We start from the raw sequence: 15,300 nt of genomic DNA on the forward strand, positions 1-15,300 counted from the left end.
AGGGGAACGGCACCTCCGTACCTTCAGGCTCTGATCAGGCCCTACACCCAAACAAGGGCACTCCGTTCATCCACCTCTGGCCTGCTCGCCTCCCTACCTCTGAGGAAGCACAGTTCCCGCTCAGCCCAGTCAAAACTGTTCGCTGCTCTGGCACCCCAATGGTGGAACAAGCTCCCTCACGACGCCAGGACAGCGGAGTCAATCACCACCTTCCGGAGACACCTGAAACCCCACCTCTTCAAGGAATACCTGGGATAGGATAAAGTAATCCTTCTAACCCCCCCCTTAAAAGATTTAGATGCACTATTGTAAAGTGGCTGTTCCACTGGATATTATAGGTGAATGCACCAATTTGTAAGTCGCTCTGGATAAGAGCGTCTGCTAAATGACTAAAATGTAAATGTAAATATATTATAGATGTGTATAGATGTTAGATGTTATAGATATTATAGATGTGCATATATGTTATACATATTATAGATGTGTATAGATGTTATATATTATAGATGTGTATAGATGTTATATATTATAGATGTGTATAGATGTTATATATTATAGATGTGTATAGATGTTAGATATTATAGATGTGTATAGATGTTAGATATTATAGATGTTAGATATTACAGATGTGTATAGATGTTAGATATTATAGATGTGTATAGATGTTAGATATTATAGATGTGTATAGATGTTAGATATTATAGATGTTAGATATTACAGATGTGTATAGATGTTAGATATTATAGATGTGTATAGATGTTAGATATTATAGATGTGTATAGATGTTATATATTATACATGTGTATAGATGTTATAGATGTGTATAGATGTTAGATATTATAGATGTGTATAGATGTTATAGATGTGTATAGATGTTATAGATGTGTATAGATGTTAGATATTATAGATGTGTATAGATGTTATAGATGTGTATAGATGTTATAGATGTGTATAGATTATATATATTATAGATGTGTATAGATGTTATAGATGTGTATAGATGTTAGATATTATAGATGTGTATAGATGTTAGATATTATACATGTGTATAGATGTTAGATATTATAGATGTGTATAGATGTTAGATATTATAGATGTGTATTGATGTTAGATGTTATATATGTTATAGATGTGTATAGATGTGTATAGATGTTAAATATTATAGATGTGTATCGATGTTATAGATGTTAGATGTGTTATAGATGTTGTAGATGTTATAGATGTTATGAATGTTATATATTATAGATGTTATATATTATAGATGTTAGATTTTATAGATGTGTATAGATGTTATAGATGTGTATAGATGTTATAGATGTGTATAGATATTAGATATTATAGATGTTATATATTATAGATGTTAGATATTATAGATGTTAAAGATGTTAGATGTTATAAATATTATAGATGTTAGATATTATAGATGTGTATAGATGTTATATATTATAGATGTGTTATAGATGTTATATATTATAGATGTGTTATAGATGTGTATAGATGTTAGATATTATAGATGTGTATAGATGTGTATAGATGTTAAATATTATAGCTGTGTATTGATGTTAGATGTGTATAGATGTGTATAGATATGTATAGATGTTAAATATTATAGATGTGTATCGATGTTATAGATGTTAGATGTGTTATAGATGTTATAGATGTTATAGATATTATAGATGTGATATATTATAGATGTGTATAGATGTTAGATATTATAGATGTTATATATTATAGATGTGTATTGATGTTAGATGTTATATATGTTATAGATGTGTATAGATGTGTATAGATGTTAAATATTATAGATGTGTATCGATGTTATAGATGTTAGATGTGTTATAGATGTTATAGATGTTATAGATATTATAGATGTGATATATTATAGATGTGTATAGATGTTAGATATTATAGATGTTATATATTATAGATGTGTATTGATGTTAGATGTTATATATGTTATAGATGTGTATAGATGTGTATAGATGTTAAATATTATAGATGTGTATCGATGTTATAGATGTTAGATGTGTTATAGATGTTATAGATGTTATAGATATTATAGATGTGATATATTATAGATGTGTATAGATGTTAGATATTATAGATGTTATATATTATAGATGTGTATAGATGTTAGATATTATACATGTCTATAGATGTTATAGATGTGTATAGATGTTAAATATTATAGATGTGTATCGATGTTATAGATGTTAGATGTGTTATAGATGTTATAGATGTGTATAGATGTTAGATATTATAGATGTGTATAGATGTTAGATATTATAGAGCTGTATAGATGTGTATAGATGTGTATAGATGTTAGATATTACAGATGTGTATAGATGTTAGATATTATAGATGTGTATAGATGTTAGATATTATAGAGGTGTTATAGATATTATAGAGGTGTGATATATTTTAAAGAGGGGTTATAATGCGTTATAACCTCAGTAGGGCTCTGTGGGCAGGTGGAGGCCTTGTATCCCAGCTGTAGTAGCATGGCCTCGGCAGCATTCCGCTTCGCCACCTTCTTATTTGGCCCTGTTCCCGTGGCTACCTCGCCGCACACCTTCACCTGCACAGACAACACACAGACAGACAACAGTGCCTACTGTATATTACAGAGAACTACATTTCCTACTGTATATTACAGAGAACTACATTTCCTATTATATATTACAGAGAACTACATTTCCTATTATATACTACAGAGGACTACATTTCCTATTATATATTACAGAGGACTACATTTCCTATTACATACTACAGAGGACTACATTTCCTATTATATATTACAGAGAACTACATTTCCTATTATATACTACAGAGGACTACATTTCCTATTATATATTACAGAGGACTACATTTCCTATTATATATTACAGAGGACTACATTTCCAATATACCCAGTTTATTAGGTACACCCATCTAGTACCGGGTCAGACCCCCCTTTGCCTCCAGAACAGCCCAAATTCTTCGGGGCATGGAAATATTGCTCAATTGGTATCAAGGGACCTAACGTGTGCCAGGAAAACATTCCCCCACACCATTACACCACCAGCCTGTTTTCCGTTGACCCCAGGAAAGGATGGGGTCATGAACTCATGTCGGTTAAGCCACTTCCTGATTCTGCCATCAGTACAACGCAACAGGAACAAGGATTAGTCGGACCAGGCGACGTTCTTCCAGTCCACTGGAGCCTCTTCTTCTTGTTTTTAGCTGATAGGTGAGGAACCCGGTGTGGTCGCCGTTATCTGCCCGTTTGTGGACCGCCTGTTAGCTTGCACGATTCTTGCCATTCTCCTCCGACTTCTCTCAATCAACGAGCTGTTTTTCACCCACAGGACTGGCGCTGACCGGATGTTTTTTTGTTTGTCGTACCATTCTCAGTAAACCTCTAGACACTGGCGTGCGTTAAAAGGCCAGGAGTTAGAGCGTTTCTGAGATACTGGAAACGGGCCTGCCTGCCTGCCTGCCTGCCTGCCTGCCTTGCCTTGCCTGCCTGCCTTGCCTGCCTGCCTTGCCTGTCTGCCTTGCCTGCCTGCCTGCCTTGCCTGCCTTGCCTGCCTCTCCTGCCTGCCTGCCTGCCTGCCTTGCCTGCCTGCCTTGCCTGCCTGCCTGCCTGCCTTGCCTGCCTCTCCTGCCTGCCTGCCTGCCTTGCCTGCCTGCCTGCCTTGCCTGCCTGCCTGCCTTGCCTGCCTGCCTGCCTGCCTTGCCTGCCTGCCTGCCTGCTTGCCTGCCTCGCCTGCCTGCCTGCCTGCTTGCCTGCCTCTCCTGCCTGCCTGCCTGCCTTGCCTGCCTGCCTGCCTTGCCTGCCTGCCTGCCTGCCTTGCCTGCCTCTCCTGCCTGCCTGCCTGCCTTGCCTGCCTTGCCTGCCTGCCTGCCTGCCTTGCCTGCCTCTCCTGCCTGCCTGCCTCCCCTGCCTGCCTGCCTGCCTTGCCTTGCCTGCCTGCCTTGCCTGCCTGCCTGCCTGCCTGCCTGCCTGCCTGCCTGTCTTGCCTGGCTGCCTGCCTGCCTGCCTCAAGAGGCTCAACAACAGTCTACAACGGCTCCTTTGACTGTTTCAAGTAACTCTGAAGGAAGCTTTAAATAAATCACACAGTTAACTGACAACAAACACCTAATAAAATTACTTTATTGATGATCCAATCATTCAATGATAAAAAAAATTACAAAACCTAGCTCTGTCGCTAACAAGCCATCAGATACAAGGTAAATAGAGGGGTTTAACTAGACTAACAAGCCATCAGATACAAGGTAAATAGAGGGGTTTAACTAGACTAACAAAGCCAGGACAGAGTGAACCTAGTGCTCTCAGCCAGGACAGGGGTGAACCTAGTGCTCTCAGCCAGGACAGGGTGAACCTAGTGCTCTCAGCCAGGACAGAGTGAAGCTAGTGCTCTCAGCCAGGACAGAGTGAACCTAGTGCTCTCAGCCAGGACAGGATGAACCTAGTGCTCTCAGCCAGGACAGAGTGAACCTAGTGCTCTCAGCCAGGACAGAGTGAACCTAGTGCTCTCAGCCAGGACAGAATGAACCTAGTGCTCTCAGCCAGGACAGAGTGAACCTAGTGCTCACAGCCAGGACAGAGTGCTCTCAGCCAGGACAGAGTGAACCTAGTGCTCTCAGCCAGGACAGAGTGAACCTAGTGCTCTCAGCCAGGACAGGATGAACCTAGTGCTCTCAGCCAGGACAGAGTGAACCTAGTGCTCTCAGCCAGGACAGAATGAACCTAGTGCTCTCAGCCAGGACAGAGTGAACCTAGTGCTCTCAGCCAGGACAGAGTGAACCTTGTGCTCTCAGCCAGGACATAATTAACCTAGTGCTCTCAGCCAGGACAGAGTGAACCTAGTGCTCTCAGCCAGGACAGAGTGAACCTAGTGCTCTCAGCCAGGACAGAATGAACCTAGTGCTCTCAGCCAGGACAGAGTGAACCTAGTGCTCTCAGCCAGGACAGAGTGAACCTAGTGCTCTCAGCCAGGACAGAGTGAACCTAGTGCTCTCAGCCAGGACAGAATGAACCTAGTGCTCTCAGCCAGGACAGGGTGAACCTAGTGCTCTCAGCCAGGACAGAATGAACCTAGTGCTCTCAGCCAGGACAGGGTGAACCTAGTGCTCTCAGCCAGGACAGAGTGAACCTAGTGCTCTCAGCCAGGACAGAATGAACCTAGTGCTCTCAGCCAGGACAGGGTGAACCTAGTGCTCTCAGCCAGGACAGAATGAACCTAGTGCTCTCAGCCAGGACAGGGTGAACCTAGTGCTCTCAGCCAGGACAGAATGAACCTAGTGCTCTCAGCCAGGACAGAGAGAACCTAGTGCTCTCAGCCAGGACAGAGTGAACCTAGTGCTCTCAGCCTAGTGCTCTCAGCCAGGACAGAGTGAACCTAGTGCTCTCAGCCAGGACAGAGTGAACCTAGTGCTCTCAGCAAGGACAGAGAGAACCTAGTGCTCACAGCCAGGACAGAGAGAACCTAGTGCTCTCAGCCTAGTGCTCTCAGCCAGGACAGAGTGAACCTAGTGCTCACAGCCAGGACAGAGTGAACCTAGTGCTCACAGCCAGGACAGGGTGAACCTAGTGCTCTCAGCCAGGACAGAGTGAACCTAGTGCTCTCAGCCAGGACAGAGTGAACCTAGTGCTCTCAGCCAGGACAGAGTGAACCTAGTGCTCTCAGCCAGGACAGAGTGAACCTAGTGCTCTCAGCCAGGACAGAGTGAACCTAGATCTCTCAGCCAGGACAGAGTGAACCTAGTGCTCTCAGCCAGGACAGAGTGAACCTAGTGCTCTCAGCCAGGACAGAGTGAACCTAGTGCTCTCAGCCAGGACAGAATGAACCTAGTGCTCTCAGCCAGGACAGGGTGAACCTAGTGCTCTCAGCCAGGACAGAATGAACCTAGTGCTCTCAGCCAGGACAGGGTGAACCTAGTGCTCTCAGCCAGGACAGAATGAACCTAGTGCTCTCAGCCAGGACAGAGTGAACCTAGTGCTCTCAGCCTAGTGCTCTCAGCCAGGACAGAGTGAACCTAGTGCTCTCAGCCTAGTGCTCTCAGCCAGGACAGAGTGAACCTAGTGCTCTCAGCCAGGACAGAGTGAACCTAGTGCTCTCAGCCAGGACAGAGTGAACCTAGTGCTCTCAGCCAGGACAGAGTGAACCTAGTGCTCTCAGCCAGGACAGAATGAACCTAGTGCTCTCAGCCAGGACAGGGTGAACCTAGTGCTCTCAGCCAGGACAGAATGAACCTAGTGCTCTCAGCCAGGACAGAGTGAACCTAGTGCTCTCAGCCAGGACAGAGTGAACCTAGTGCTCTCAGCCAGGACAGAATGAACCTAGTGCTCTCAGCCAGGACAGGGTGAACCTAGTGCTCTCAGCCAGGACAGAATGAACCTAGTGCTCTCAGCCAGGACAGAATGAACCTAGTGCTCTCAGCCAGGACAGAGTGAACCTAGTGCTCTCAGCCTAGTGCTCTCAGCCAGGACAGAGTGAACCTAGTGCTCTCAGCCAGGACAGAGTGAACCTAGATCTCTCAGCCAGGACAGAGTGAACTAGTGCTCTCAGCCAGGACAGAGTGAACCTAGTGCTCTCAGCCAGGACAGAGTGAACCTAGTGCTCTCAGCCAGGACAGAATGAACCTAGTGCTCTCAGCCAGGACAGGGTGAACCTAGTGCTCTCAGCCAGGACAGAATGAACCTAGTGCTCTCAGCCAGGACAGGGTGAACCTAGTGCTCTCAGCCAGGACAGAGTGAACCTAGTGCTCTCAGCCTAGTGCTCTCAGCCAGGACAGAGTGAACCTAGTGCTCTCAGCCTAGTGCTCTCAGCCAGGACAGAGTGAACCTAGTGCTCTCAGCCTAGTGCTCTCAGCCAGGACAGAGTGAACCTAGTGCTCTCAGCCAGGACAGAGTGAACCTAGTGCTCTCAGCCAGGACAGAGTGAACCTAGTGCTCTCAGCCAGGACAGAGTGAACCTAGTGCTCTCAGCCAGGACAGAATGAACCTAGTGCTCTCAGCCAGGACAGGGTGAACCTAGTGCTCTCAGCCAGGACAGAATGAACCTAGTGCTCTCAGCCAGGACAGGGTGAACCTAGTGCTCTCAGCCAGGACAGAATGAACCTAGTGCTCTCAGCCAGGACAGAATGAACCTAGTGCTCTCAGCCAGGACAGAGTGAACCTAGTGCTCTCAGCCTAGTGCTCTCAGCCAGGACAGAGTGAACCTAGTGCTCTCAGCCAGGACAGAGTGAACCTAGTGCTCTCAGCCAGGACAGAGTGAACCTAGTGCTTCATGAACAGATAATAATTTCCGTCATACAGCCCACGTTGTCCAAGTAGTACATCGGTTTATACGGGACATTGACGCAGAAATAACCTTTTAGAACCCAATCTCGTCATTTCCATGTGATGCTATGTGATTACAGTATTACATTAGGACCAGCGTGGTATTCAGAGTAATACGCGCCCCAAATGGCACCCTATTCCCTATATAGTGCACTACTTTTGACCAGAGCTCTACGGGTCTCTCTGTGGGCTCTGGTCGAAAGTAGTGCACTGTATAGGGAATAGGGTGCCATTTGGGATGCACACCACCCCCGAGTCCCCACGTCTCTACTGTAACCTTTCACTCATTATAAAATAATTGATCTGATCAATTAGTCAATCAGAAAGATCAATGAAGCATAATCAAGTAAAGGTTGGAAGGAAGTAAAGAATTAGGGGCGAAAGCCAGAGCAACTTCAGTGTGCCTGATTTCTGTTCATATTGAATGAAGTGAGTACTTGAACAACTGACAGATTTTTGAGAATGACATAAAGCGGGTTTATTTCCTGGTGTGTGTTATAGAGGTGTGACTTGGATGTGTTTCACAGCATGTCTTCACGGTAAAGCTAGTTTACTGTAGTTTACTGAACCACGGTAAAGCTAGTTAACTGAACCACGGTAAAGCTAGTTTACTGAACCACGGTAAAGCTAGTTAACTGAACCACGGTAAAGCTAGTTTACTGAACCACGGTAAAGCTAGTTTACTGAACCACGGTAAAACTAGTTAACTGTAGTTCACTGAACCACGGTAAAGCTAGTTTACTGAACCACAGTAAAGCTAGTTAACTGTAGTTAACTGAACCACGGTAAAGCTAGTTTACTGTAGTTTACTGATACCACGGTAAAGCTAGTTTACTGTAGTTTACTGAACCACGGTAAAGCTAGTTTACTGAACCACGGTAAAGCTAGTTAACTGTAGTTTACTGAACCACAGTAAAGCTAGTTAACTGAACCACGGTAAAGCTAGTTAACTAAACCACAGTTAACTAGTTCACTGAACCACGGTAAAGCTAGTTAACTAAACCACGGTAAAGCTAGTTAACTGTAGTTTACTGAACCATGGTAACGCAAGTTACAGTTAGGTCGGAAGTTTACATACACCTTAGCCAAATACATTTAAATTCAGTTTTTCACAATTCCTGACATTTAATCCTAGTAACAATTCCCTGTCTTAGGCCAGTTAGGATCACCACTTTATTTTAAGAATGTGAAATGTCAGAATAATAGTAGAGAGAATTATTTCTTTCAGCTTTTATTTCTTTCATCACATTCCCAGTAGGTCAGAAGTTTACCTACACTCAATTATTATTTGGTAGCATTGCCTTTAAATGGTTTACCTTGGGTCAAACGTTTCAGTAGCCTTCCACAGCTTCCCACAATAAGTTGGGTGAATTTTGGCCCATTCCACCTGACAGAGCTGGTGTAACTAAGTCAGGTTTGTAGGCCTCCTTGCTCGCACACACTTTTTCAGTTCTGCCCACAAATTTTCCATAGGATTGAGGTCAGGGCTTTGTGATGGCCACTCCAATACCTTGACTTTGTTGTCATTCAGCCATTTTGCCACAACTTTGGAAGCTTGGGTCATTGTCCATTTGGAAGACCCATTTGCGACCAAGCTTTAACTTCCTGACTGATGTGTTGAGATGTTGCTTCAATATATCCACATAAGTTTCGTGCCTCGTGATGCCATCTATTTTGTGAAGTGCACCAGTCCCTCTTGCAGCAAAGCACCCCCACAACATGATGCTGCCACCCCCGTGCTTCACGGTTGGGATGGTGTTCTTCGGCTTGCAAGCCTCCCTCTTTTTCCTCCAAACATAACGATGGTCATTATGGCCAAACAGTTCTATTTTTGTTTCATCAGACCAGAGGACTTTTCTCAAAAAGTACGATCTTTGCCCCATGTGCAGTTGCAAACCGTAGTCTGGCTTTTCTATGGTGGTTTTGGAGCAGTGGCTTCAAAACTATAGTTTGTTAACAAGAAGTGTGTGGAGTGGCTGAAAAACGAGTTTTAATGACTCCAACCTAAACGTATGTAAACTTCCTACTTCAACTGTATCTATCCCCTTATGTATCTATCCCCTTATGTATCTATCCCCTTATGTATCTATCCTCTTATGTATCTATCCCCTTATGTATCTATCCTCTTATGTATCTATCCTCTTATGTATCTATCCCCTTATGTATCTATCCCCTATGTATCTATCCTCTTATGTATCTATCCTCTTATGTATCTATCCTCTTATGTATCTATCCTCTTATGTATCTATCCTCTTATGTATCTATCCCCTTATGTATCTATCCTCTTATGTATCTATCCCCTTATGTATCTATCCCCTTATGTATCTATCCCCTTATGTATCTATCCCCTTATGTATCTATCCCCTTATGTATGTATCCTCTTATGGATCTATCCCCTTATGTATCTATCCCCTTATGCATGCCTTATGTATCTATCCCCTTATGTATCTATCCCCTTATGTATCTATCCCCTTATGTATCTATCCCCTTATGTATCTATCCCCTTATGTATCTATCCCCTTATGTATGTATCCTCTTATGGATCTATCCCCTTATGTATCTATCCCCTTATGCATGCCTTATGTATCTATCCCCTTATGTATCTATCCCCTTATGTATCTATCCCCTTATGTATCTATCCCCTTATGTATCTATCCCCTTATGTATCTATCCCCTTATGTATCTATCCCCTTATGTATCTATCCCCTTATGTATCTATCCCCTTATGTATCTATCTATCTAATATCCATATATACTACCTTGATGTTTTCACTGGTAAAAGGGGACCTTCAGACAAGTCTTGTGAGCATCCTAGAGCAAAACACCCTTTGTGTTTGTGAGAGTCCCAGCTTTCCACAGAGTGGTCATGATAGCTTGAAGGCCAAACCGTTCGGACTCTACATTCTACATTTTCCGTGAGGAGACCGATATACGGGATGTCTCACGGTCCGACAAACCCCGCTCTGCCACCTTTCAGCGCGATATCGACGGATTGAGACTCAGATACAAACTGATATCTCCAGCTTAAACAGACGGATTTTTGAGGGGGAATATCTCTTACGTTAATCAGATTTCCACAGGGGGCGCGACCATTGTAGACTAAAGGGTTAAAGATTTATCTGATACTCTACGCAAATAAATCTCTCTTTCCCTCGATCCCTCCCTCCATACCTGCATGATGAACTCCCTGCGTCGAGGCATGCCCCTCTCAGACAGTAAGAGGTATTCTGGTTCCTTCTCCTTCTTGGCCTGTTGTATCTGAGCCAGCCTGCTGATAGGGTTCATCCCCTGGCCATAATCAGGACCTGTCTGAGGGGCAGAGAGTGTTGAAAAGCACTTTAAATAAAGTTGGATTTAGAAAGCTACATGGTTGTTTGGTGGTTGAGCCCCACCAACCCCCCTCTCCAACCCCCCTCTCCAGCCCCCTTTCCAGCCCCCTCTCCAGCCCCCTCACCAGCCCCCTCTCCAGCCCCCTCTCCAACCCCCTCTCCAACCCCAGCCCCCTCTCCAGCCCCCTCTCCAACCCCCTCTCCACCCCCAGCCCCCTCTCCAGCCCCCTCTCCAACCCCAGCCCCCTCTCCAACCCCCTCTCCAGCCCCCTTTCCATCTCCATCCCCAACCCCCTTCTCCAGCCCCCTCTCCCCTCCAGCCCCCCTCCAGCCCCAACCCCATCTCCAGCCCCCTCTCCATCTCCAGCCCCCCTCCAGCCCCAACCCCATCTCCAGACCCCTCTCCATCTCCAGCCCCCTCTCCATCTCCAGCCCTGGTACCTTGAGGATGGTCTTGGGGCGTTTCTTGTAGTGTAGTTTGGGTTTCTCCACTAACGGGGTGAAGGGGAGTTTCTTGAGGTCCTGGAGAATGGAGAGAGCAGCTCTCTTTTTAGACAGCTTCTTACTGTTCCCCTCGCCCTCTGCTGAGAACTCCCCCACGGACACACGGGTCCGGAAGCTCTTCATGTGAGGGGGACCGCTTTCCTTCAAGACCTGGGGAGAGGGAGAGAGGAGAGGAAGCTCTACATTTCAAGGTCCTTTATGAGCTAAGTCGCTCTGGATAAGAGCGTCTGCTAAATGAGTTAAATGTAAATGTAAATATGAGGTTTTATGAGCTAGGGTGACCTGGGGGATTTGATGTGGACAGAATATGAGGTTTTATGAGCTAGGGAGACCTGGGGGATTTGATGTGGACAGAATATGAGGTTTTATGAGCTAGGGAGACCTGGGGGATTTGATGTGGACAGAATATGAGGTTTTATGAGCTAGGGAGACCTGGGGGATTTGATGTGGACAGAATATGAGGTTTTATGAGCTAGGGAGACCTGGGGGATTTGATGTGGACAGAATATGAGGTTTTATGAGCTAGGGAGACCTGGGGGATTTGATGTGGACAGAATATGAGGTTTTATGAGCTAGGGAGACCTGGGGGATTTGATGTGGACAGAATATGAGGTTTTATGAGCTAGGGAGACCTGGGGGATTTGATGTGGACAGAATATGAGGTTTTATGAGCTAGGGAGACCTGGGGGATTTGATGTGGACAGAATATGAGGTTTTATGAGCTAGGGAGACCTGGGGGATTTGATGTGGACAGAATATGAGGTTTTATGAGCTAGGGAGACCTGGGGGATTTGATGTGGACAGAATATGAGGTTTTATGAGCTAGGGAGACCTGGGGGATTTGATGTGGACAGAATATGAGGTTTTATGAGCTAGGGAGACCTGGGGGATTTGATGTGGACAGAATATGAGGTTTTTCCATCTGAATGAGGGATGAGTCGTCCCTGTGAGTGTGTGGATGTGTTGTCAGTACCAGGTGGTCCACAACGTGATCTGTTCTGAGCCGTGGTCACAATGATACCCACCCATGCAATGTGTAAATCTCTCTCCACCCCCCCCCCCTCCCTCTACGAGGAGGTAGAGGAGGGTGGAGGAAGGTAGAGGAGGGTGGTAGAGGAGGGTGGAGGGAGGTAGAGGAGGGAGGTAGAGGAGGGAGGTAGAGGAGGGTAGAGGGAGGTAGAGGAGGGTGGAGGAAGGTAGAGGAGGGTAGAGGGAGGTAGAGGAGGGTGGAGGGAGGTAGAGGGGGGTGGTAGAGGAGGGTGGAGGGAAGTAGAGGGGGGGGGTAGAAAAGGGAAGTAGAGGAGGTAGAGCGGGGAAGGAGGGTAGAGGAAGGTAGAGAAGGGTGGAGGAAGGTAGAGGAGGGTAGAGGGAGGTAGAGGAGGGTGGAGGGAGGTAGAGGAGGTAGAGGGAGGTAGAGGAGGGTAGAGGGAGGTAGAGGAGGGTAGAGGAGGGAGGTAGAGGAGGGTAGAGGGAGGTAGAGGAGGTAGAGGAGGGTAGAGGGAGGTAGAGGAGGGTAGAGGGAGGTAGAGGAGGGTGGAGGGAGGTAGAGGAGGGTAGAGGGAGGTAGAGGAGGGTGGAGGAAGGTAGAGGAGGGTAGAGGGAGGTAGAGGAGGGTAGAGGGAGGTAGAGGAGGGTAGAGGGAGGTAGAGGAGGTAGAGGAGGGTAGAGGGAGGTAGAGGAGGGTAGAGGGAGGTAGAGGAGGGTGGAGGGAGGTAGAGGAGGGTAGAGGGAGGTAGAGGAGGGTGGAGGAAGGTAGAGGAGGGTAGAGGGAGGTAGAGGAGGGTGGAGGAAGGTAGAGGAGGTAGAGGGAGGTAGAGGAGGTAGAGGGAGGTAGAGGAGGTAGAGGGAGGTAGAGGAGGGTGGAGGGAGGTAGAGGAGGTAGAGGGAGGTAGAGGAGGGTAGAGGAAGGTAGAGGAGGGTGGAGGGAGGTAGAGGAGGTAGAGGGAGGTAGAGGAGGGTGGAGGAAGGTAGAGGAGGGTAGAGGGAGGTAGAGGAGGGTGGAGGGAGGTAGAGGGGGGTGGTAGAGGAGGGTGGAGGGAAGTAGAGGAGGGTAGAGGAGGGAGGTAGAGGAGGGTAGAGGGAGGTAGAGGAGGGTAGAAAAGGGAAGTAGAGGAGGTAGAGGGGGTAAGGAGGGTAGAGGGAGGTAGATGAGGTAGAGGGAGGTAGAGGAGGGTAGAGGGAGGTAGAGGAGGGTAGAGGGAGGTAGAGGAGGGTGGAGGGAGGTAGAGGAGGGTAGAGGGAGGTAGAGGAGGGTGGAGGAAGGTAGAGGAGGGTAGAGGGAGGTAGAGGAGGGTGAGGAAGGTAGAGGAGGGTAGAGGGAGGTAGAGGAGGTAGAGGAGGTAGAGGGAGGTAGAGGAGGGTAGAGGGAGGTAGAGGAGGGTGGAGGGAGGTAGAGGAGGGTAGAGGGAGGTAGAGGAGGGTGGAGGGAGGTAGAGGAGGGTAGAGGGAGGTAGAGGAGGGTGGAGGGAGGTAGAGGAGGGTAGAGGGAGGTAGAGGAGGGTGGAGAAGGTAGAGGAGGGTAGAGGGAGGTAGAGGAGGGTGGAGGAAGGTAGAGGAGGGTAGAGGGAGGTAGAGGAGGTAGAGGAGGTAGAGGAGGTAGAGGGAGGTAGAGGAGGGTAGAGGAAGGTAGAGGAGGGTGGAGGGAGGTAGAGGAGGTAGAGGGAGGTAGAGGAGGGTAGAGGAAGGTAGAGGAGGGTGGAGGGAGGTAGAGGAGGTAGAGGAGGTGAGGAGGGTGAGGAGGTAGAGGGAGGTAGAGGAGGGTGGAGGGAGGTAGAGGGGGGTGGTAGAGGAGGGTGGAGGGAAGGAGGGGGGGTAGAAAGGGTGGAGGTAGAGGGGGGAGGAGGGTAGAGGAGGTAGAGGAGGGAGGTAGAGGAGGTAGAGGGAGGTAGAGGAGGGTAGAGGGAGGTAGAGGGGGTAGGAGGGTAGAGGGGGAAGGTGGATAGAGGAGGGTGGAGGAGAGAGGGAGGTAGAGGAGGGTGGAGGGAGGTAGAGGAGGGTGGAGGGAGGTAGAGGAGGGAGGTAGAGGAGGGTGGAGGGAGGTAGAGGAGGGAGGTAGAGGAGGGTGGAGGGAGGTAGAGGAGGGTGGAGGGAGGTAGAGGAGGGTGGAGGGAGGTAGAGGAGGGTGGAGGGAGGTAGAGGAGGGTGGAGGGAGGTAGAGGAGGGTAGAGGGAGGTAGAGGGGGGAAGAGGGAGGTAGAGGAGGGTGGAGGAAGGTAGAGGGGGGTAGAGGAGGGAGGTAGAGGAGGGTGGAGGGAGGTAGAGGGGGGAGGTAGAGGAGGGTGGAGGAAGGTAGAGGGGGGTAGAGGAGCATGTGGGTGGGTGGGTGGGTCACTCACTAACTCTATGGCTTGACATGCAACATTCCAGTACTGAACTCCTATGATGAACTGAAGATTTACACAAAAGTTGAGGTGCTCTTATCTGAAGTTCAGATTCTGCTCTGTCCCTCTCTCCCCCCATACCCCTCTCTATGTCACCCGGAGGGAAGGAGCGGGGGAAAGAGAATGTCTGTTATGTAATGTCCATGTTTCAGGCCTTTCTCCGCCTAACCTGATATGAGGTGAGAGAGAGAGAGAGACACAGAGAGATAGAGAGAGAGAGACAGAGACAGAGAGAGAGAGAGAGAGAGAGAGAGAGAGAGAGAGAGCTCAGTATCTGACTCCTCATGTGACTAATGCTTCTGGGAGAAACAATACACTCATCCGTCAATCTCTCTCTCTCTCTCTCTCTCTCTCTCTCTGTCTCTCTCTCTGTCTGTCTCTCTCTTTCTCTCTCTCTCTCTCTCTGTGTGTGTCTCTCTCTCTCTCTGTCTCTCTCTCTCTCTCTCTCTCTTTCTCTCTCTCCCCTGTGTAAGAGGTATGGCTGAGCAACAAGGCTAGGTGGTAACGTAACCAACCGTTAAAGTTAGAATGAATTAAAACAAAAAGTGTACTCCCAGCTTCTGTTTCAGTAAAAAGCTGAGGGATGGCCTGGAGAAATGTGACCACTTTAAAAAGAGTTATGGATGCAAGGACTGAACATCTATGCTATTAACATTCTAGCTTTAAATGTGCTTAGAGGCTATGCAGTGTTTGTCAACATGTACATTGTTCACAAACATTTGAGTAAAACAAGTTTATATTTCTGATACTGACGGGGT

The 15,300-nt window shown here is 47.2% G+C and overlaps 1 protein-coding gene across 1 annotated transcript in view; it reads right to left on the reverse strand.

Moving 5' to 3' along the window:
• stau2 (staufen double-stranded RNA binding protein 2) overlaps nucleotides 1-15,300 on the reverse strand; it is a 334,020-nt gene that overhangs the window by 196,215 nt on the left and 122,505 nt on the right. Inside the window, exons 8-10 of the mRNA XM_082966023.1 lie at nucleotides 11,101-11,313; nucleotides 10,502-10,639; nucleotides 2,450-2,578 (exon numbers count right to left, since the gene is read on the reverse strand). Of these exons, the coding sequence (XP_082822149.1) occupies nucleotides 2,450-2,578; nucleotides 10,502-10,639; nucleotides 11,101-11,313 (480 nt within the window). The remainder of the gene's footprint in view (nucleotides 1-2,449; nucleotides 2,579-10,501; nucleotides 10,640-11,100; nucleotides 11,314-15,300) is intronic.

The sequence above is a fragment of the Salmo salar genome, chromosome 19 (genome assembly GCF_965601325.2).
Source record: "Salmo salar chromosome 19, fSalSal1, whole genome shotgun sequence".
Taxonomy (NCBI): domain Eukaryota; kingdom Metazoa; phylum Chordata; class Actinopteri; order Salmoniformes; family Salmonidae; genus Salmo; species Salmo salar.